At 41.3% G+C, this 25,560-nt stretch overlaps 1 protein-coding gene across 1 annotated transcript; it reads right to left on the bottom strand.

Moving 5' to 3' along the window:
• Positions 1-4,630: 4,630 nt before the first annotated feature.
• Positions 4,631-9,847, bottom strand: LOC148142433 (procathepsin L-like). Its single transcript, XM_087976627.1, has 3 exons — positions 9,760-9,847; positions 7,424-7,526; positions 4,631-5,030 (listed from the first exon to the last, which is right to left on the bottom strand). The coding sequence occupies exons 1-3, from the start codon at positions 9,809-9,811 to the stop codon at positions 4,931-4,933; spliced, it is 255 nt and encodes an 84-aa protein (XP_087832753.1). The 5' UTR covers positions 9,812-9,847; the 3' UTR covers positions 4,631-4,930.
• Between the last annotated feature and the right edge of the window lie 15,713 nt (positions 9,848-25,560).

Genomic DNA, 25,560 nt, shown 5'->3' on the forward strand with positions numbered 1-25,560 from the left:
GAAAATTAGCTTTGACAGAAATAGGTTTTATAGAGCGGTTCTCTGATTGTTTCCTGGTTGGTCGACATCTTGTTGGTGTGCACGGTGTAGGAAAACCCTCTTGAAACAATGAGGTTGCACTAGTCGAGAGCAAACACTGAAGTATTCTCATCCCATATTCCACCAATTTTATCCCTGTCCATTGCCGCCATTACTTCAGCTGAAAACGCAATAAAGTTATCAGACACGACCTGCTCTTAACAAAGCCATCTCTACTATCTGGTATTAACTGACCATTTTTCCAAGTGGATATTGTTTAACTTGGTATCTCAAGTCACATCGAAATGCTTCTTAAATGTTTAAAGGGTTTCTGCCTCAATTACCCTCACAATGACTGTCATGGTATTACAGAAGTAAGTAGGTCAGACGAGGTCCTTCGACCCAAATCTACTAAACTGACAAGAAATACTTACTACAAATGTAGCCCTTGGGCTACACAAAACTTCATTCTCAAAACAAAATGTGTAAGTCGACACTTGCCCCACTTTCATGCACTAGGCCGATAATTGTGAACTTTGTGACATTTCAAGTCTTCATCTGAAATACTTTTTAAAAGGTTTTGTGATTTGCATTCTCAACCACCCTGCCGGACAGTGCATTTCTGATCGCAAAATAACCCTATATATTTTGTAACATCTACTGTCATTCAAGTTCACCTGATGCTCCCTGGTGCAATTTATCTCCACCACTTTCCCAGGTAGTGCATTCCAAATTCTGATAACTCATTGTGTAAAAGCGTTTTGCTATTACAAGGGGGCATAGCTTTAAATTAAGGGGTGTTAGGTATAGGATAGATATTAGGGGTAGTTTCTTTACTCAGCGAGTCGTGAGTTCATGGAATGCCCTGCCAGTAGCAGTGGTGGACTTCCCACTTTATGGGCATTTAAGCGGGCATTGGAGAGGCATATGGAGGATAGTGGGCTAGTGTAGGCTAGGTGGGCTTGGATCGGCGCAACATCGAGGGCCAAATGGCCTGTACTGCGCTGTATTCTTCTATGTTCTATGTTCTATGTTTCTCATCAACTGGCTCTTGCTGACAGACTTCATATCGTTATCAGCAAGTTACTAATTATAATTGGAAAACGATATCACTCTTTACACTGACAAAATTGATCATAGGTTTAAGCATTCCAAACAGGTCACTTTTTAATGTTCTCTGCCTCAAGGAGAAAATCACTATTCACTCTATCCTTTCATTGGATCCAGAATTCCTCCATATTTCTTCGAAAACTCCCTTTCACTCTCTCCTGGGCATTAAGATGTTCCATACTGAAGCTGCCCACAGCTGAATATAATACTCCAAATGCGTCTTCCAGATAGTTTTTCTAGGTCTGTCACCGCCTCATTGCTTTTATCTTCCACGCCTCTGTGTAAAAACCGTAGTATTCTATTCCTTTCTCAATAACTGTTTCACAGTGCCTCACAGCACCAGGTACCCAGGTTCGATTCCAGACTTGGGCGACTGTCTGTGTGGAGTTGACACATTCCCCTCCTGTCAACGTGGATTTCCTCCATGTGCCCCGGTTTCCTCTCACAATCTAAAGATTACGTGAATTATCCATGCTAAAGTGTTCAGTGATGTTTAGATTAGGTGCATTACTCAGGAGTAAATATAAGATAATGGAGTAATGGGAATGGGTATGGGGGGATTTGTGTTTCGAGGGTCAGTGCAGACTAGTGGGGCTGAAAACCGTGTTTCCAAATTGGAGCGATTTCATGATATTCTATGATGTTTCAACTTCCCTGGCAACCATCTGAAATGCAAGCACATTAACCCTGAAGTCTCTCTGCTACTATACGTCCAGCGAAGTTGTACCATTCAATCTGTATTGCCTCTCTGTTCTGTCTATCAAAAAGCATCGTCACCTGTACCTATATATTGCAATTTATCTGCCAGGTGTCTGCCGATTCTGCCAACGTACGAATATTCATTCGAAGATGATCAATGTCATCCTCATTACTCACTATTCCGCAAACCACCTTATCATTTGCGAATCCATATTCGAGTATGATCCTCTCTGTTGCGTTTGAGATTCTCTTCCTGATTCTGACAGCTATTATTATCGTGGCATGCATCACATGTCATTCATTTCCTTCCTTATTTTCTCATCAGTATACTTAGTCATCCAGATTCCTAACATTTTGATGCCTCAAATTTATTTCTGATGGGCTGCAGTAAGCATGCACACTATCCACCTATATTTCAACGATATTATCCCATTTTTCATGCATTATTTCTTATCAACGTGCTCCAATTTAGATTTTAGACCCATAACATCGTTCATTTTCCAGATGCAATATTAATCATTGAGTGATGTTTATATACTTTGAACTGAATATCGAAAATGATTAAGTTGTTATCGCTATTGCCTAACTGCTTCTCCACTCTGATGCTCCGCACTAGGCCTGTCTCAGTTTGTAGGATCAGATACAGTACTGCACCGTTCTTTGTAGGAGTGGAAATGCTCAGTTCTCAGAAGTTCTCCCGCGCACTTCACAGGATTTCACCCCTTCTGACAGCTCACATCCCTGTAATCTATCAGCCTCCAAAACAGCCATCTAATCAGATGGAATGCCGGCTGGCGTCAGGGCACGAACTCGTTGCTCCTCACCCCCGCAGCAAGTTGGTCCACAGCAGAAGACAGTTTATTGATCCTTCACGTCCTCAACATTACTAGCCAAAACACCACCTGCACCAAAACCTAGAGAGACTTCCAGATCGACCACTTGAGAATCCATAATGGTACCTACACTATTTTTGGCCACAAAGCCTACCCATCATGATCCTGACCCAGGAGCTGTTATGTTGGATATGCGGTGCAGTTCCATTTGCATATCATTTCCAGTCTGTCCCTTTACGACGCCACCATATTACAGGAAGCGAAGCCTCACCAATCTTGACCTGGTTCTCTCTATCCTTTCACCCAAATATGCAACCACTCGTTCTAAATAAAAACTCATCAGCTGGCCTCCACCTTAGAGGAGGTAACCAACGACCAGCTGAATGCCAAAACTGTTGGCATCCCCAATGTGACCCTGCAAAACTGGATGATCCAGGATTATCTGCTGTTCGAGAAAGTGGGCGCATGCACCCTCATCGTTTCCGATTGCTGCACTTACAGACCCAAGCCCAGTGAGGACATCAGTAACCCAGCCTGGCATATCCAAAGCGCTACCGCTGTACTGCTCAACCAAAAACCAAAATGGGACCTATGGAACTGGGCAAGAACTGTGGCAGTTTTCCTGAGGCACAGCCTTGCTACAGGGATTCATATTCGTCATTACTATCATCGTCGATATCGCACTTCTTGCATGGCTACTAAAATGTGTTTAAATCGCCAGCGCTTGTGCTTCAAGGTACTACCCCCGTCCCCTTATCATGCATCAATGAAGGCCCACTCGAACAATAACTTTGCAAACGACACGGAATAGGCAGCTTTGGACTCGGACTCCAAATACTACCCAACTGATGCTGGCCCGACCGCGTCAGATAACCCCCGGTTCTTGCGACACACACCCTTCACCTCAAACCCAGTTAGCAGACAAAAACAAAAAAAGGAGGAATTGTCAGAGAAACAAAACCTACTCTGCCTGCCCACTACTTGTTTGCAGAAGCCATGTCGGTTATTAAATAAACAGCATACGCAAAATGCCTCAACTTGATCACAATCAGCTAAGTAACAAAACAGCAAAACAAGCCCTTTTCTAAACAGCTTCCAGACTCAATGAATACACTCCTTAGATGATCTGACAACAGTATTCCTAGCTCACAATAGCATCATCTCTACCGAAGTGATGCAAGGACATCCCCAGTCTCCTCAACTACTGAACCACACAAAGCCTACCTAGACTGAGTGACACCTGATTCGACGGAAGATTGCACACCACCCTGCATAAGCATTGAAACGAGGATACTGGAGATGAGCACCTGCACCAGACGAGGAACGGACACCCTGTTACAATTACATTCTTTTTTCCATTCAATATAATTTAATTCTTATTGTCTTGGAATTAACAATGCACGACTGGAACACGGATGTAACACTATGCACACTACTTGTATCTACAACACGGGATAGAAAATCCTGGAATTACCTGTGCAGTGTGTCCATGCTGTACCATTCCTATCAATTTCTCTTGCCCATGATATCGTCAGAAATAAACCAGTATTCCTCTATTTCACAGATCTGTGTGTGACCTCTTTTTGTTATTGACGGTTCTCCACCAGTATTGCTTTGCCATACTTAAAATACTCCGTTTACCAGTTTTTCTGTTCAGTGCCAATCAATAGATGACATTACATATTCGCATTTGTCTGAACTGAATCTCATCGGGACACTCCCAGTCTACAGTCTGGCCAGCTTATCCTGTTTCCAGGAGGGTTTCTGCTTAGACTCTGTTCAATTAAGCCTTATTGTCCTCAAAAACCCCATTGTATTTATTCAGTAGTTGTGCTAGTGTCAAAAAACACAGACTCTTCAAATTTTCTGTGCATTTGTCTACAACGTGGTTTGACAATAATTTTCATAGCAGACAAGACAATTCGTTAGGCACAAAGACAAATACGTTCCTTTGGAACAAACAATCTCTGAAAATGATTGCTGGCAGCCTTTATTATATTATTGGACATCAGCAGTCCATGCAGATTATTGTCTTCTACAAGCTGGAGAATGTATTCATTCTATCATTTACAGTGGCTATTTGTATCAATCAGACAATGCCATTGGTTTTATATGAAGCGATAGAAATGTGCAAAAATCGTTTTTATTTCACTTTTTAAATTTGCAACAGACAATGAAAGCAATGTCTTTGAATGAGTCAGCATTAACAGAAATGATCCGGTTTATTATTCAGCTGGGATTGATGAAGCTTTGTCTTATCAGTTGGCTCGTTACACGACAGGGTACCGCACAAAACTGGCAATTTCACAGTGATTCCCTCTATCCTTAGCAATTTTGATGTACCCGTCTTCACCCCAGTCTGTTCCCCAGCTGGAAAATAAGAAAACCCATTGGTGTTGGAATCAAAACACTAATAAAAGAGACATGTTTGGAGAAGCATCTGTTTTAACTCTGGTATACAATTGGAATTATTTTAGTGACTGAATTCTGGAATTACTGAGCTAGATAATGAGTTGTAAAGAATAAGTTGCATCAGGCTGGAAAGAGTCAATTGTTTTCTTTTACATCAATTGCTGATCTGTACAGTACGTATGGACTCACTACAACATTTAAAATGGCATGAGGTGAGATCATTAATAGGGATAGGTCTGCAACTGGAGTAGATATGAAGGGGAAAGTGAATAGGGACGAGTGAGAGCTTTATAGATGGCCTCCTGGAGATTTCCTTCTTGCTGTATGGAGGAGGAGATTTTCTCAGAGTTTTTTTTTACCATCATCGTTCTGAGATTGCCTGCTACAGGATATAGTCTGTGCAGAGCATGAGTTGATTTGGGCACAGGTCACCCAGTGTCTCCTGAACTGAAACGATACCTCGGCCTTAAAATTTGTTCCATATCCGGTTACCCTGCCCAAATCACATTTCCAGCTTTACCAAACTATTCCAGCACCCATTACACTGTAATACTATCTACCTTATTAAACAACAATGTCTATGCTTTTATAAGCCACCCACATACTTTTTCCTCTGGGAAATCATGTAGAAATGTGTGTATGTGTCAGTGTGTGTGCGTCTGTGTCTGTGTGTGTGTGTCTCTGTGTGTGTATATTCACCCGAACCACAGGACTTATTCAATAAATCATTTTGTATCCAATCTCGCCCTGAAGATATGACTGCTTCTTCCAAGCCTGACTGCTGTGATTGTAATAACGGCAGCCAGCGACGCCCCATAGAATAAATCGCTGAAAGGTAGTTGATGGAAAATATTCATTCTAGAGTTCAGTTAATAATGAAGTACGACAAGGATCAGTTTTGGATCCACTTTTTTTAGTCGATTTTTATATAAATGAACTGAATGAGAGCACAGAAGGATGGTGGATTAATATGCGAATGACATTAAGTTCGTTAGAATTGTGGACAGTTACTAAGGATGTATGGATTGCAGAGATAAGTAGATAAGCTGAAGAGCTATGACGAAAGTTGGCGAATGCAGTTTGACGCGGAAAAGTGTGAGGTGATTCAGTTTGGAAGGAATCCAATGTAATGGGCGAATAGTCAGATTCGTACTTGTGCAGATGAGCACAGAGATCTCGGTGTCGAGGTACATCGATGTTTGAATGTTGCCTCCCAGGTTGATAGGGTTATTGAGATGGCATATGGTGTGTTAGCTTTGATTGATAGGGGGATTCGGTTTCGGAAATAGGAGATCATGCTTCAAGCCGGACTAAACTCTGTTGCAAACACACTCTGGGTAATGTGCACAGTTCTGGTCACCATATTACAGGAAGAATGTGCATGCTTTGGAACGGGATCAGATGAGATTTACTGGGAAATCGCCAGTTATGGAGGGAGATAGTAAAAGGAAAAGCTGAGCGAGTTAAGGCTGTTTTCCTGAGGAAACATTTTGAGAGGTGAATTAATTGAGACACATAAGTTAATTAAAATATTTGATAGGTTGGATAGTGAGTGGCTTTTTTCCTTGAATAGCGATGGCTGGCAGGAGGGCTTTAAAATCAACAGTCATAGATATTGGACAGATGTTAGTGGTAGTTTCTTTCCTCAGATTGTTGTAGGGGCTTGGAACTCTGCCTGCAACAGCAGAGGTATTGCCACATTTCAGAGTATTTAAATGGTCATTGGTCAGGCATATGGACGGGAATGGAATAGTGTTTGTTACATGGGCTTCAGATTGGTTCCACAGGTCGGCGCAACATCGAGAGTGAAAAGGCATGGGTTGGGCTGTAAAGTTCTATGTTCAACGTTCCAGAATTGGGGCTGTTAATCTGATCCCATCAGTGCTCCAGTGACAAGTGATTCGAGCTTTGTCCTTGTTTCCCTGTGAACAGGTTGTACAGTTGGGTTTGGGATCTTACTTTGCCGCCCATTTCCCCAGTAAATTGTCTTTTGTTGTGTATAGCTGTTAATTTTAACCGTATGTTTGTAATTTGGACTGGTAAGTTTAAAAAATGATTGTGATTCAGGGATAATGACACTTTGATGCCTGCCTCTGCATGAAGCAATCCTTCAGTCAAGAACCGTACACTTGTAAGTGCAGCGTTACTTGGTGATGGGATACCTGCCTCAGACGTGTTTTAGATATCATCTCAGACAGCACAACCATTAAGCATTCACTTTCAGATAAACACAGTGTTACGTGCTCGCTGAACAGATACACAGGTTGCAGCATAAAGACAGGAAATTCATTCCATGTCACGGTCCCTTCTCCGTCTGTGATCAGGTGTTTGTTATTTCATAGAGTACGGACCTGTTTTTAACCAGCCAATAGTTCATTCCATCCTCAATTCCAAAACCAACCACCAGCACTTCATCGGTTACATATCCATTGCAAATTTCATCATAGTAAACTCCTGTAAGGAGACATATTAAATGGTTTATCTGTGAAATATTTAATTCGTGTTAATTTCGCTTTGATTAATGGACACGAACATGTCTGTTTTTACTAATTGTCTTCAAATTGATCGTCCTCACTCCGCACCATTACTTCTGTTGACTTTAATCAATGTTTCCCAATGACATCGCCTCTGCCATTCTCACTTTCTCTCGGCACATCCTTCAGAGTCATAGAGTTTTATAGCGGAGAAATGCTTCGATCCTTCGATCGAAATCGTCCATGCTGAGCACATATCCTCAACCAATCTCGTCCTATTTTCCAGCACTTGGCCAATACCCCTGTAAACCATTCCTGCTCATGGACCCATCCAGATGCCTTTTCTAATGTTGTATTTGCATCACTCTCCACCACTTTCTCTGGTATTTCATTCCAGACACGTACCATGTTCTGCGTGAAAACAATGCTCCTCAGATAACTTTTAAATCTTTCCCTTCTCACCTTAAACGTATGGTCTCTAGTTTTGGACTCTCCTTCTCTTTATTCGTCCCATACCCATTATTGTTTATGACTCTCCACAAGCTCACCCTTCAGTCTCTGTCGTACCAGCGAACAAGGCTGCAGCCTTCTCAGCCTCGGGAGAAAGTGAGGACTGCAGATGCTGGAGATCAGAGTCCAGATTAGACTTATGCTGGAAATGCACAGCAGGTCAGGCAGCATCTGAGGAGCAGGAAAATCGACTTCATCAGGAAGGACTTTTGCCCGAAACTTGATTCTCGTCCTCTTCAAATGCTGCCTGACCTGCTGTGCTTGTCCAGCAAAACTCTAAGCTGGACTCAATTCAGCGTCACTCAAACCCTCAAATACTTCAACCCTTGCTAAGTCCTTTTAAATATTTTCTGGATCCTTTCAAATTTAACAAAATCTTTCTTTTCGCAGAAAGTACAGACTTTAACATAAATTTCTAAAACTGGCCTTACCAATGTTCTGTGCAGCTGGAACATGACATACCAAAGCATATACTCAATGCACTGACGAATGCTACTTTCACCACCCTGTCTCCGTGTGACTCCAAAATCATGGAACTATGCACGCGGTCCCCAGGTCTTTTTTTACAAATAACACTCCCTCAGGCCCTGAAACTTACTGCATACATTTCTTTGCTTTTTTAAATTGCCTCCATTCCATTCCTGCTGGCACTGGACCACCATCCCTTTTCTTATTTAATTTCCTTGTTCCACCCAATCACAGACTCTCCGTTTTCCAATTGACGGTCGAACCTTGATTGCATTCTTCCATTTTTTATAATTTTTGCTGTTGTTTTTATATCGATGATTGATATAGTATCTTGCTGAGATTACTTTCGATGTAGAAATAATTTACCAGACATTTGCAGAACACACTGACCATGGTATCTGACCGTGTGAAACATCGGTTTCCTGCCATGTGTGTTAACATATTCTGTTAACTTCGAAAATCCTACACCTGGAGTGATGAAGGAGCTCCACTCTGCAATCAGTATTTTCCAGTTTGTCTCCAATTGTGGGTTGTACAGTAGAAGTGCTTTGTGATTTGAAATATTGATGAAGTCAATAGGGAATAGTCCTGCACTTGGAGATGACCTGTGTCATCATCACAAGGAAGCTGTGTCGGCGTCCACCTCCCTGTTCAGACCACCGTCTTTGCAAGTCATCTCGCGTTGCCACACGAGAGGAGGTCAAGAACAGAATAGAAACAGCTGCTGAGAGAAGAGGTGGAGCAGAGAGTGAAGGACTCTCAGCAGGACGCCAAGAGATTTCAAGTCGAAGGTCTCGCCCTTCCTCTTAATCCAGATACAGTGAGTGTAGCGTCTTCAGTTTACAATTAATAAAACGCTGACTTGTGCAGACAGTCAGCAGCACATCAGGACAGTTACACCTCACTATCAGTTCTCTAAGCTATAGCACAATGTTTTGAGCTATTTGCATTACTCTGAATGGGAGCAGGTCCATTTCTCATTACCATTCATGAGCTCAACTTGTCGCATGGTCTAGCTTTAACTCGATGATATCTGACAGAACTGGACGGCATGTAACACGGGGGGAGTGTAGGCAGGAACAAGGCTAAGGGTCATGGTCAATGGTGAACTTTGCAGTAATATTAATACCAAAATAGTGACAGTAAATGTGTCTGTAGATGTATGATTTCTAATAACTTTTCTTGAACAGTCGATAATCTGATTCAAAGACATCATCCAGTGCTCTGCGACTTACCTCCTTTATAATGTTGAAAGGATTTCAGACTTGCATTAATCACAACAGACATCGGTCCTATCTCTCTCACTGCTTGTTCCAATGCTGCCTCGCCTCCCCAAACCCATTTGTGTTCAGTGATTTTAGCAGCAATTTTATCTGGCTGAAATTTGCAGTAGCGTCCATGCTATATTTTAAATAAAATGTTCAAAATGAATACTCATTAAGATCAAAACAAAACTATTTTTTCTTTGCTTGACACTTTTCGGCATTCCGACTTTGGAAGCCAATTTATTTTCCCAAACCTGTGCGATATTTGTTCACTATTTGTTTAGAAAAAGGCACATTTTGCGCGACTTAGCACGAAAACAAACCGTTTATTCCAACTCGTCCACGCCGGTCACATATCCTGATGTATTGTAGTCCCATTTGCGACCACTTGGCCCTGAACACTTCCAATCCATATACCCATCTCCGTACCTTTTTAATTTTGTAATTGTACCAGCCTCCGCCACTTCTTCAGGCAGGTCATTCCATACATACGTGATCCTCGGCGCGAGACAGTTACAACTCAGATCATTTATAGGGTTTTCTTGAGTCAAACTTAATATTTACTGCTCAATGTATTCGAAACATTCTACAGTGAGACCAAGCAATGGTATTACAAATGACTTGAAACGTGAGAAAATAAAAAAAATGTACTTTGTCTTGACAACTCAATATCCCAATCAGGCTCACCATCTAGTTAGCTCATACCGAAACTACATTAGAAAGAGTTGAGCCTCTTCACAGTTTTCGGTCCACTCATCTGAAACTTGTGATCATACAGTAGTGAATTAAATTCTTCACATGCAGATAAACGTTTCCCAAACCGTCAATAATTACATCATTCGAGTCATTGGATTACAACTAATAAGTATTAGTCCCAGTACCTATTCAAATAGTTCCCCTTTCATCTTAAGGCTCTGCTCTCTAGGTGTGGACTCCGATCCCATTGCTAAAACATTCTTCTCTTCACCCGATTCAAGTATTTCATGATTTTATAAACCTTGATAATGTCACCCCTCAGCCTCTGTTCCTCCGCTTGGAGAAAAGCCCCAGACTATTCAGTCTCTCCCGATAACTGAAACCCAATCCCAGCAACATCCTTGTCAATATTTTCCGCACCCTGTGAAAGTTAACAACATCCTCCCTCTAACAGAGCAACCAAACGTGTGTACAGTTTTACAAAAGTGTCCTCGCCAATGTCCTGTACAGCTGCAATAAGACGTCCCAATACCTGTACCAATGTTTTGAACAATAAAGGTAACTGTGCCAAATGCCTCCTTCACCATCCTATCTGTCCTCGGCTCCACTTCCAAGGAATTATACACCTGCAGCCCTCGGCTCCTCTGGAAATTCTTGCATGTTGGAAATGATGGAGTATATTGATTGTCTAAATTATGGTCTCGATGCCCGTGTTTAAACGAAAATTGGAAAATTATAAATGTGGTGACTTTGCTACTCTCTGATGGAGTGAAGATTCTGGTCAATAATTTTCAATTACTTCTCTCCAATATTGCAGTTACTTCAGTTTCAGGACACAGGGCAGAACATGATGCCAACTCTGGGGTGAGATTGATACTGGGAGTGATATCGAAATGGGTGGGTGTTTGTAGCAGGAGGAATTGCCACATGCACCGAGATTTAATTCCAAAATGGATTAAAATGTAGTTGTGGCAGACTGTGTCAGCGTTCATTCAAACTTGGCTTGGAGAAGGTGTGATGAGCTGCCTTCCAGAACATTTGCAGAAATTTTGATCGGTGCTATTCTGTCCGAGAGGGAGTTCAAGGCTCTTGACCCAAAGTCGGTGACGGAGTGACAATAAATTTCTGAGCAGGAATGGTGAGTGATTTGAGGTGATGTTGCAGGGAGTGGTGTTAACTGTATCTCCTGCGGTCCTTGGCAGAAGTGGTCTTCGGTTTGGAAGGTTCTGTCTACAGTCCATCGGTCAACTTCACAGCTGTAGCTCGTGGATTGTATATACTGCTATCACTTTGTGATGATATTGGAGGGAATACATATTTGTGGATTTAATGCCAGACAAATGCAGTGAATGTCCTGGAAGGTGTCAAACCTACTGAGTGTCAAAACATAGAACACTGAACAGTGCAGCACAGTGCAGGCCCTTCGGACCCCAATGTTGTGACAAACATTTATCTTAATCTAAGATCAACCTAAATACACATCTCTGAAATTGCTGCCGTGCATGTGCTTGACCAGCAGTCGCTTAAATGTTCTTAATGTCTCTAACTTTACTACCAAAGCTAGAAGTGCAGTCCACGCATCAAAAACTCTTTGCGGAAATAACCTACCTCTGATATCATCCCTTTAATTTCTCTCGGGACCATAAACGTATGACCTCTCCTGACAGCCTTTTTTCCTGGGTAAACGTGTCTGGTTACCTTCCACTTCTTTATCCAAGCCATTTATAAAAAAAACAACAATCCTTAATCAAAAATGTTTCTCCAAACAATCCAAAATCCTATATCTGCGAACATTTTACAGTACCTAGTTGACCACAGACGTAAACCTACCAAAACAATAATTTCCAGGTTTTTTTCTCTATTTACTTCTCTGAAGAGAAGTACAATATATGCCTCCCTCCAAACATGAAGAACTACTATGGAGAGGTTGGATTCAAAGATCATTGCCAGAGGCTGATCCCAATCAAATCCAATATTCGGGGCAATTGTGACGTGTAGAAAGATAACAACGGCTTCTGGAGTAACAACATCAACCGTAAAGCAACTTACGCAAAAAATTCTCCTGAGTATAGATTCAAGCCAAGTTTCTTAATTACACCACAATATGCCAAATGTCAACCCAGCAAGTTGCACTGTAAATGACATTCCTAAAGAGTAAACACCTCTCTTAACAAAGGACCATATTTACACACAGACCAACAAACGACATGAGCACATATTTCGAAGATTTCTCATCAAACGTTTATAACTTCTTATAGCTCACACTCCAAACGTAAGTTGTTCCTTTTCATGTAAAATTGCAACTTATATTAGAGTGACTGACCAGCCCGATGGGGCATATGGGAGAAGCAGACAGACTAAAAATAGTTACCTTTATTCCTGACTCTTCAGATCTGTCCATCGCGGTGTTAGGATGTGAACTGTTATAGTGGATGGTGCACGTCCCCGTCTGAAGGACAGAACATGCTGAATGTTCCGTTGATTCAGCTGAACGTCACATCCACATGCTAACGCACAGTATTATAGTATCCCAGAGTGCAGAAAATGCCCATTCGGCCCTACCTTATCCCTGTAACCCTGCGTCTCCCATGGCTTCGACACCTAACCTATAATTCCCTGCGCACTATGGTTAGCTTAACATCGACAATCCCCTAACCCCCACATCTTTGTACTGTGGGAATGGTGAGCATTAATTCACAGAAATGGAAGTACTCTTAACTCCTCAGACACAACACGTAGTGTTGTGTCAAGATGTAGGAGAGCATTCCAAGATAAGGTTGAGATGACTAGGAGTGCTGAAAGATTATATTCTCTCAGCCTCCTTAATGCTGCTTGTACAGTGACACTTTCAGAAACTTGAGGGCAGACTCTCAGGGAAGGATTGACACACATCCAGCATGGCAGCTCCCAGTTGAAAAGCGCTGCATTCCACTGTCTATTACCATGGATGTTGGAAAAAGTCCGTGCTTTTGTAATCTTTTCCACAGTAGACAAGTCCCCATGACCTGATGACAGGCATCATAGAATGCTGAAGAAGACAATTGGTAAAACTATTACAGTACAACGCAAAACAGGTATATCATGTTTTGTCTCAGGGGACGTGCCAGAGGCCTGGACACGAACAACATTTTTTTCACATTTTTAACAGGAATTATTCGTGAAATTACAGGCCACCATGTCTTACGATAATAGCAGGGAAATTATTGTAGAAATTTCTTAAATATAGGAGTTATTCACATTTAAAATAGAAGAACGAATATATTTAGAATACTCACACAACGCCAGGTTATAGTCTAATAAGTGTATTTGGAAGCAGAAGTGTTCACAAGCTTTAATTATTTTACATGAAAGGCTTAGCAACAATGTAGGGATGTTCAATGTATCAACTCTGTTGCACTATACTGTAATCCTGTGCGATTCGTTATGTGTCTAATGATCCTCTTGGAAAACCACCTCATGAAGGAGCAAGGCTCTGAAAGCTAATGCTTCCAAATAGACCTGCTGGACTGTAACTTGGTGTTGCTTGATATTTCACTTTGTCTACCCCAGTCCAACACCTGCACCTCCAACTCAGAATTAGAAATAGACAGCTAGCGTTGGGCAGAGAAATTCGTATCTCACAAACTAGATTGCATTTTTTTTGAGGAAGTGACAAAGATGATTAACGAGCACAGAGCCACTGTGTACTTTTGGAGGACGTTTGACAAAGTATCTCAAGTCAGGCCGATGTATAATCTGAGGGTACCTGCGATCTCCTGTGAGATACGAGCATGGATTCAGAAAAGGCTGAGCCATAGATGACTGAAAGTACAATGGAACAATTATTTTCAGGCTGGAAATGTTGACAAGTTTGTTACATAAGGATTAGTGCTGGGACACCTGTAAATAGTTTGGGTGAGAATTCTGGTATCCTGTTTAGTAAGCTTGCCATTAACATAAAGATTGTGGGAGCTTAGGACTGTCACGATGATTGCCAAGGACGCAGCAGAGCGTCAAAAGGCTCTGCGTGGAGAAACTACTGTTGGAGGTAATGTAATTGAGAAATCTAACGGTAGATGAAGGTATCGGTTAATTTCATCAAACCTGTCATCAACAGACAAAGAGATGTTGGGTCAGAGGTCCGCTGTTTCCGGGAAGTGGCAATAGACTGAGGTAAGGTCGTCACAAATGCATATGTCATGCCTGTCTTTATTAGTGCGGCACACGCTAGAAAACTTGGCGAGTACTGTTGCATACTTATAGACCTTTAGTTCGACCATATTTAGAATATTGTTTCCAGTTCTTGACGTCACACGATGAGAGGGATGTGGAGGTTTTGGTGAGGCTACATAGCTGACTTATCAGGATGTTGTTCAGTTAGCAATATATTACTTATGTGGTTAGATTTGGAAAAAAAAACTGGATTGCATTGAATTGAAATTTGGAGGACCACGGGCAATCCATGAAGAGCTTAGAACATTATGAGAGCATAGGTTGAATGAATAATTTGAGTTTTTTCATCCCAAGTTCGAAATATCAATTACTTGTGAACACAGGCACAGTGGTTCGCACTGCTGCCTCACAGCGCCTGAGACCCGGGATCAATTCCCGCCTCAGGCGACTGACTGTGTGGAGTTTGCACATTCTCCCCGTGTCTGCGTGGGTTTCCTCCGGGTGCTCCGCTTTCCTCCCACAATCCAAAGATGTGCAGGTCAGGTGATTTGACCATGTTAAATTGCCCGTAGTGTTAGGTAATGGGTAAATATAGGGGTATGGGTGGGTTGCGCTTCGGTGGGTCGGTGTGGACTTGTTGGGCTGAAGGGCCTGTTTCCACACTGTAATGTAATGTAATGTAATGTAATCTAATCTAAGAGAACGCTTAAGTTGAAAGGAGATGAGAGAGGCGAGTGTCTGGAAAGCACGTCCAGAGCAGTGACGAAGGCGGAAACAATGGCCACGTTTCGGAGGCATCTTGCCAGATATATGAACAGGCAGGGAATGGAGTGAGACGGAGCACATAGAGTTTTGTCCCAAAAGGCATTTTTTATCAGGGAAGTCATGGGAATTCCTGTTCCTGTGCTGTATAGTTCTCTGCTCATTAACCATGAAATTACAATGTTGAGAAAGCTCAACGCATGCAGCAGGTAAATGCGGTGCTTTCTCTTTAAGACAGCTCTTTTCATCTTGCACTCAATTTTCAGCTGAGTAACTTCACAGTACAACTTCTGTTGATGTCAATCCCACATAGCCATATCTGGGTGTTTCTGCTTTGTATTGCTACAAGTAGACGGATATATTTTCTCGCTTTCACATCTCATAATTAGGCGTCATCTACGTTTCCAAATCTTCTTTCTGACCATATCTATCGCTTTACTTTCTTATTATTTGGGGACAAACGTCATACGTTCTCCTTATATAATCTACCACTTAGGCCTTTTCCCCATACATATACATACAATTGAAACCGTGCTTTTAAAAAATAAATCTCAATGTTTCGGTTCTTATCAGTCATTAAGAGGAACCATATTCATCTCTAAAGAATATGCTAAGTTTCTCCAGTAATTTATTGTCTAATACTTAGTAATTATAGTATTACGACACGGGTTAAACCTTGTGCTAATTTAAACTGGACACACTGGAAATCTCACCTCCTGCCATAATCTGCTAAATTTCGAGGGGCAAAGAAGGATCCCAAATATAACTATTTGAAGAAAATAATAATAATGTTATTGTTTAAGTCCAAAAGTGAACTTTAGACAACAACGTGATACAACCCCTTTCTCTTAAACCTTCTTTTTTTGCCATTATACAATAATGGTATGAAAGTTCACTCTTACATTTATGACAAATCTATTTACAAACCCAGTTGTCATCTTCCGTGTCGAACCTCCTCTGTAAGTTCCTATAGATCATCTTCGGTATGCTACACAGTTTTCTGAAAGCCAGGTACCTTTCAGAGAGATATTCTGATGGCAGTCTGTTGGTGTTTGGCTGCACCTTCCTATTCTAAAAGTATGACATTTTTTTCTTTTCTTCAAAACCTTCATGGCAAATCTGAGAATCATCTTCAAATCCCAAAACCTCTTTCGAAATTTGAAGAGCCACTTCTCTAAACTTTAACTGAATCAACCACAAGTCTTGGAAAGTTAAGAAAATATCTCACCTACGTTCCATTTAAATATCTGGGGCATTAACCTTCAAGGCAAATATACACAAATCTGTCCAAAGCACAGACTGAATCTGTCTAAACGTATTCAAATCACGAATCCAAGGCCACACTGTTCAAATCCTGGTGATGAACCCCCAAAACACCGGACTGACTCATTGGTTTGATGTAACACAAGAGAATAAAATTCAAATTCGGTTTGATTTTGAATTCTGGGGTATAATCTAAACTGATTGCGCGAATTGGCATTTGTTGTATACCATGACAATGCTACTCCAGGTATTTGTTTCAAAACCAAATGTTTACATTGTTAAATCTTTCAGTACACTCTGTGCAAGCCAGAACTTTCAGCTCCATTAACGTTACAGGTCATGTCTACAACTTCGTAACACCTCCACCTAAAGAAAAAATGAACCACAATGGTGAAAATGTGGCTTCGTTTTTTGTATTCCTTAACCACATTCCCATGACAGACATACAATACTTGTATTCTTGCGACTCACAGTATTTAGAATTTGTAAATGAAATATCTGCAACATGAGACTCAAATGAAACATTCTCATGTTCTTGTTTTTAAAGCGTTCCAAGCAGGGGATTATGATCCATCAACAGAACCGTCTCTGACGTATTGTTCATGACGTGCACATTAAAATGTTACAAGGCTAATGCCAAGCACAATTGTTAGTTTTCGATCGTGGAGTATTTCCTCTGGAAAAGTAATCAACTGACAGTTCAATTCCATCATTACCTTCCTGTAGCAATATCACTCTAATCCCTGTGTCATGAACGTCGATGGCAACTTTAATGGGTCGAAAAGTTGGGTGCAGCTAAAACTGGTGTTCTGGTGAATATTGCTTTTAAAGGTGCAAATGCACCCGGGCATTGTTCTGTCCACCTTAATGATATGTTCTTCTTCATAAAATCAGTTAGTTGTGTCACTGCACTGCTGACCGTTGAACAATCTTCTGATAGGAGCTGCTTAGCTGCAAAAAATCGAAACACTTCTTTCTTCGAGATTGATCGAAGAAATTCCTAGATGACCTTGTTCTTTGCGTTCCGTGGGGTTAACCTTCCATGCCCGAAGTAATGTAGCAAGAACGTCATCTCTCCTTTCATGAAGTCAGTTTTGTTTAAGTTTAGTACCAGTTTTGCCACTTTTAGTCATTCAATGGTTTGGCTATCTGTACGACGTGATGTTTCCTGGACTTACTAAAGATCACTAAAACAACCAAATAGACTGCACAGTGTATTAACGCAGCCACAACTCTGTTCATGAGTCTTTAGAATGTGACGGGAGTATCATTGTGGTTTGATATAGCCCATTACGGTATACAAACACAGAAAGTTATTTCACTGTCTCTGGTAAAGTTACCTGCCAATAAACACGCAGGAAGTCTAACTCGGTGATTTTACTAACTTGTCCAACTTTCTCAACACAATTCTCCAATCACTGTGTTGCATATATGTCCAATTCTGTTGCAGTGTTGACCTTCCAACAATCCACGCAAAATAGTTGAGTCACATCCGGTTTGGGAACTGAGATGATCAGTGAACTCCACTCTCACTGGCATTATTCAATGTTATCCTCGTTGAACATGCCTTCATCTCATTCAAGACCAATCTTACTTTGAAGCAATTCACCCGATTGGAGTGTTCTTTTATCGGAACATCATTCCTTGTGCAATAAGATTCGTCCTCCCCTTTGATTCCTACATATGTCCTCTTACTACAGTAACAAACCTTTCAATTGAGTTCTTTGTTCCTGCGACAGATAGTTTATTAACCTATCTCCTTCCTCAAAGATTTATTCATTTTTTCAAATATTATTTTGAGGCACAACAAAATCAAAAATATCTGAATTTAATTCCTCTCTCTGAGGGGCAGTCACTAAAACCTGTTTCTCCAGTTCTTGCTTCCCTGGATAATACGGTTTCAACATGCTCTCGTCACATTCAATACACAGTGGGTTTTTTCCTGTTTTGCATCTTTATTACACAGTTCAGCTGACTCAATTTTTCTCAATTTGGTAGGAGCCAATAAAACTGGCTTTGAAAAGAGCTCCTATGACTGGTAATAACAGTAATACACCATCGCTCGGGAAAACGTCTGAGTCACAGTGCTTTCATCTGCAACCTGCTTCATTGTTGGTTGTATCCTCTTTCTTTGATGCTTAACTAACTCCCCTACACGATTTTATACAGCTCTCACATACGATACGTAATCCAAGTGTGAGATCCATTACTTTGGTCCTGTCAATTTCTCTTTAATTAATTTAAAAGGGCCTCTCACTTCATGTCAGAATATTAACTCGAAGGTTGCAAACTGACTAGCGTCAATTGGGGCATTTCGAATGGCAAATGATACAAATGAGATACGTTTATCTCAATTATTCAGGTAATCCTGACAGTATGCTCTCAACATGGTTTACAATATCTGACACGACCTTTCTAAAGCTCCCTGGGATTCATTGTTGATACAAACTTGATTTAAACTGCTCTGTACCAAAGCTATCCATGACCTCCTTTTAACAGCCTCTCAGTAAAATCTCGCAGTAAAATTAGACCCTTGGTACAATTGAATCAATCTGGGTAGCCCATAGCGTGTGAACTAAGTTCCCGTACTCCTCTACCAACCTTTTGCCTTGATACTCCGTAATAGAACTGCCTGCATTATGGTTAGCAAATATTGGTTCCCACTGTCAGTTCTCAGCAGGGGATCTACGCAATCAATAAAACCCGAGTGAAATGTTCTTCAAATGTGGGATTTTGAAAAGAGGCGCTGATCATTGTATCGTCTCTGGCTAAACTGCCATTTGGCATGTCTGACACGTATGGCAAAAAGTAACCACATCCTTATGCATCCCAGCCCAATGAAAACATTTTTGTCCCTGGGCTTGAGTATTTCATACCTCCAGGTGACATTCTACAGGTAGGTCAGGTGGTGCCTGTAACACCTCCACTCCAAATCCTACCTGTTACACAATCTGGTCCACTTCTGCCTATTTCACCGCTGCACTAACCTGCTCTGGTTTCCATTTCCGTCTAAGGATTTTATCTATTCGATAATTACCGTCAGGAATATCCTCTGTCACATTTTCAGAATATGAATGCAAGATATCTGACTCTCTGCCTGTTCAGGTTTGTGCCTCGCTATTACATCAAACAGGGTGTCCACGATCTGAACCGCAATTCATTCATCTGTCTTTTTAGTTGTTGCTCGTGCAGTGACTTCTGATATTGGATCTGGTTCATACACAATCTGGGAAATTACCAGTTTACTTCTGTTTTATCTCCTCGGTTTCTTGGTCTTTCTTTGGCTTCTCCACATAAAGGGGAGTCACTCCCACCTTGAACCTTGCTATCTCATTACCAAGAACAAACTGCATTCCTGGAACTCACACTCTATCAACCCCTCCCATTTTAAACTCCCCAGTCTTCAATTGACAGGCTAATCTGATGTTACATATGGAACACTAAATTTCTGTCCATCTATCACATAAATTTGCATACCCTCGAGGAACAAATCAGAAAGAGTGCAAATTCGCTCATCCCTTACAAGCAGCTACAGTTTCGATCCTGCATCTCTCAAAATCAAAGTCATCGGGCCCCGTTCGTTCTCAATAGACTTTACCCACAGAAGCGAGTTCTTTATAAAGATCAAGTACTAACTCCATACCCACCCACTGTTGAGGCTGTGCACTCTCCTGCATCTCCTCTGCTTTTTTTTTTTTGGCGTTTTCTTTCCTGATTCAGTAATCACACCCCTTAGCTTCTTATGCCACATTGTTCCCCAACAGCTATTCGTGCTGATACGCAATGAGAGTTCAAAGCAAACATATTATCGCTTTTTGTTTGGTTCACTTCCATTGTGATACATTGCAGCAGTAATGTATTTTTTTCCATTTGCAGGATGCTGCCAGATCCAGCCATACCCGTCGCAAAACAAGCTGTCTGGAAGCGGAAGTCAGGGTCAAAGTACAGACAGTTGTGAAAAATGCAGAACTGATTTGCAAGACACAAGTCTTCGTATAACGCTGCGGTGAAAACAGTGCAAATTTTGCAGGATGGTGCGAGGACATGTCATGATTTCCGAGTAATAAGCAATTTAAAGGTTGAAATGGAAAGGTCACATCAGGAGTGGCTTGAAACGAGTCACCCCATCACCTTCATCTGTGGTATCAACGTCATCAGACACTGTTTCCACCGTTTGTTACCCATTTGAGTGACGTTTCAACCAACGTCTTATTCTTGTGGTGAACATCACGGAATCAGCGTCACTATTTTGACATGATCTGCAGTTTCTCAGACAGCGACTGTGGAGATCAATGCACTGGGATGGGAAGGGGGTTGAAGGAGGGATCGCCTTAGAGGCAGACAATTTGTTACACTGATCCGGGCCTTGTTGAATACCGGCCAACACAGGCTCGGATTTGAAGAACAGAAAAGTGAATGGTGATGTTCTGGGGTTCGGGATGATGGGCAACTTAGCAGGATGGGACAATAAGAAAGAGAAAGGGTGACAGGGATCTCCATTCATGGCACCGACTGCTGAAAGGCCAAGTTCAATAATAGAGCCTCATTCACAGAGTGCAAGAGGAATACAGCACAGGAACTGGCTCTACGGACCATTTCGTCCATGCCAGCATAGTTTACCAAATGGAAACAATTCCATTTGCCTGCACTTGGTCCATAGCACGTTAATTTAATGCCAGATGCTGCATTCATTAAGAAAGGGTTTAAAGTTTGGTGACAGGCTGCGGCTCTTACATACTCCGTATTCTACACAAGAACCGGCAGTGAATTAGTTCAGACTTTCTTCACACTGCGTGTGACGTCTATGAACGAAACTGAGGAGGAAAGTCACCATTTTCATTGAAACGTCCAACTATACCTGCGTATTCAATCTTGGCACAGACCTGCAGCAGCTGTGAACAAAGCCACAAAGGTGAAATTAATGTAAGAACAACTCTCTGATCAACCGTACAGAGCAAATATCACGCTGGTTTCCCAGGATGTGGAGAGCAGTGGGCAGGAGTCGATGTTCTCAACTTTTAAACATTCAATGAACATGCTTACAATCTCTTTCTGGAGCTGTGTCCATTTTGGAGGTTTGGGCCTATAAGGGGATTGCTTCAATGGAACGACTTTTCTAATTTAGACATGACGCATGATCAGTACCCTGCTTATTCCCAAATATCTCTGTAAGCGATTGTTGCAACTCTTTCATTTCATTTTTGTTTTCATCTGGATGGTAAATTAACAATTTTGCCCAATTTTCAAGAACTTTCTCGTTTGAGTAATGTCAAATTCAGAACTATCTGTATTGGGCCCTGTCATCTCAGTTGTAACAAGTGCCACATTATCCTTTTGCTTTCGTTCCGGAAAGAAAAACGGTTTGGACATATTCATGTGACACATTGTGAGAGCTGGACTTCTTTGAGGGCATTATGGCCACGGTGGACAAGGGAGAATCAGCGCATGTGGTGCATCTGTATCACCAGGTGACATTAATCAAGAAGATACGCAAAAGGCTGCTGCAACAGAAAAACGGGCATGGTATCATTGGTAATGTAGTACCATGTGTAGATGATTGGCTCATGAAAAGAAAGCAATAGGTGTAGAGCAATGGTTATCTTTGGGGTTGGCAAACAATGGCTACTGGTTTGCCTCAGGGACCAGTGTTGGAATCACAATTGTTCCGATTGATATCGATTATTTGAAATTGGGAGGCAAGTGTATGTTGTCAGTGTTCACATATGACACCACGATGAGTGGTACAGCAAAGACCACAGACGTATATAGGGAGGTTAAGAAAGTTGGCAAGAGTGAGGCAGGTGCAGTACAGTGCTGGTAAATATGAAGTCATCCTTTTTGAAAGAATAATAGCAGCATATGCTATTATTTAAATGGTGAAAAACTGCAGCATGCTGCGTTGCCAAGGGTCCCGGTTGTTCTTGTGCACGCATCCCAGCAGGTTGATTTGCAGTTTCAGTAGGGAATCAAGAAAAGGAAATGTACGATTGTCCTTAACTGCAAGAGGGAGCGATTTCCAAACAAAACCCTGCAAGTTATGCTGTAGCTTTATCACATGCAGATCAGACCTCACCTGGAGAATTATACATATTTTTCTTACATGAGAAATAATGTAATAGCACTGTACAGGACGTGGATGAGTTCCACTAAATTGATTTTGGAGTCAAGAGCGTTGGATTCTGAGCGCAGCCTGATTCGCTGAAACGATACTCATTGGAATTTAGAACAATGGGGAAGTCTTATCGCCACATCTAAAATTATGAAGGGAATAGGGCAATACTTAATGTAGAAGCAGAGAGGTGATTTCCACGAAGTGATATGTCTTCAAAATAAAGGGATGAATATTTGCGACTGTGTTGAAGAAGTGATTAATTACCCAAAGGATTGAGAATCTGTAAATTTCCATGCATCTGAATCAGTTGAGTCCATCAAATTGTATGCATGTAAGACAAAGTTAGATCGATATTTGAACAATTCAGAAATTCAGGCTTTTTGCGACCGGGCAGGGAAGTTGATTAGAACCCCGGAAAGATCAACTGTGATATTATTGAATTGTGAATCAGGCTCGAGGGGGCCACTTGGTCTACTTCTGCTCCTTATCTTTCTTGGGTTAGCACGTAGAACATAGATGACAGGCCCTTCGACTGCCGATGCTGCAGCGACCTGTAAAGCTAATCTGAAGTCCATTTTAAATGTACTATCCCATTTTCATCCATGTTTCTCCAATGATCATTTAAATGCCCTTAAAGCTGGCCAGTATCTTACTGTTGCAGATCTTTCACGCTCTTAGTACTCTCTGAGTAAAGAAAGAACCTCTGACATCTGTGCAATATCTAACAACACACAAGTTATATCTACACCCCTCATTCTAGGCATCGCCATTCCATGAAGAAGGCTCTCACCCTCCACCCGATATAACCTTTTGATTATCTTATACGTCTCAATTGAGTCACATCTCAAACGTCTTCTGCAGAACAGAAGCAGCCTAATTCTCAGCGTTTCCTCGTAACACCGTCCGTCTACACCAGACAACATCCTGGAAAATCTCCTCCGAATCATTTCCAATGTTTCCACATCCAGCCTACAATGTGGTAACCAGAATTACCGCAATACTGCAAGCGTATTCGCAATAGAATACTATACACTTGCAGCATCTCCTCGTGCCTCCGAACATCAGTAACTACAAGCTAAATTTGAGATTTAGACGATGTGCAACAGCAAGTGTTAAAAGGAAAAAAAATAACAAACAGGCTTTTCTATATTCGGGAGTTCATGCTTGACGTTCAATGTGGGTTGTTTTTCGATCAAAAGATCCTGTGCAGGAATTGGTTCCAGCAAAGTCTGGACAAGACCTCATAATAAAGGACAAATCAGATGGTGAACAGTAGTAGGAATCTCAAAGAGAAAATACTTAGTCTCTCAGTAAGTCGGCAGACTTCTAAATGGATTTTGCACTATTCCTCTGAGAAGAACAATTCTTTGTTGTCTGTACAGCATGCAGTTTTGAAGTCTCCCTGTCTAACATCCCACGAACGGGTCTTAGAGTTTCAGAGAATAGAAAATTATGATGCATGAATTATGTCCTTTTTACTGGGTGCACTGTAAAAATACCTTCAGAAAACCATTCAGGAAGTAATTATTAATGCCTACAGAACGGCGCAACGTGGAAACCTGCCAAATAATAGGGTCTGATTCGTGTTTATTTTATTTCATTTATATCTTGACTGTGATTGTGTATCCTCCTTTCTTGCACGAATTATGCTGAAAATAAAACCTTTTTGGTTTATTGCATTGACCAATTGGATAACGTTATTGTTTAGTTTTGTGCAGCTGAAGTTGCTGTTTTTGAGTGAAATTGCTAAGTACTTTGCTTACGGTACAATTGTCTTGAATTGAGTATTCGTCGAGCCTGATGTTGATGATTTTAATTCCTGTTAGGACACAGTGGCATACATTTGCGGATAGCAATACGTTGTAATTCGACAGTTTTGCAATTACAGAAGGAGAAAGACTCACCTACTTCGGGTGTCTCCTTCTTTTTCATTCACAAACACAAAGAAAAATGCGATAAAATACAGACACTTCAGTATGTTTGCAGACGTGCGAATTAGCATTCAGATAAAAGCACACAATCTTATTGTTCCACACATAATTATACCAGCTGACCTGCAGATACTCAAACACCAGAAGACAATCACACAGTCAATAACTCTGGCCAATAGCACACCGATGCAAAGCCTCACAATCTTACAGTGATATATATATAAATATACGTAAAAAAAGGCACATAAATATGAAAACATCTAAAAGGACATCGATGTCGTCACGCACATCGACACAAATATAAAGATGCACGTGCAAACACAATTCCACATGCATAGGCAGAGAAATACAGTGGATAAGAGTACCGGCCAACCGATCGCTATTGTGATACCATAGCAATTGTCACAGCGGAAACAAGTTCTCTCACACAGAAAAAAAAATGAGTTACATATTGCAAAAAGAAGACACTGATACGTGCAAAGATTGGAACATCTATAAATATGAAACGCATATTTACACTCACAAGCAAAGCTACTTTACCATACATGCAAACATTTACCCACCTTTCAACCCATATATAAATATGCAAGCAAAATTACACACAGCAACACAGAGACATGCAGGGAGCAATGCACTCAGCAAATGCCGAGTCACTATGATTCAACACAGTAATAAACGTACATTCACATTCAGCCACAACACGAACACATGCTAAGTAGATGTAGAGTCAATTAAGAAGACACTGAGGGCAGATTTATCACAACAGTGCGATTTATCACAGACACGGAAGAGTGAGCGATGTTGGACTGAATACATTGACTGCAACAAATTGTACAGGCTTAACCTTTGGTGAGT

The sequence above is a fragment of the Chiloscyllium plagiosum genome, unplaced genomic scaffold (assembly GCF_037043375.1).
Source record: "Chiloscyllium plagiosum isolate Xiang-an unplaced genomic scaffold, Cpla_swu_hap1 HiC_scaffold_29, whole genome shotgun sequence".
Taxonomy (NCBI): Eukaryota; Metazoa; Chordata; class Chondrichthyes; order Orectolobiformes; family Hemiscylliidae; genus Chiloscyllium; species Chiloscyllium plagiosum.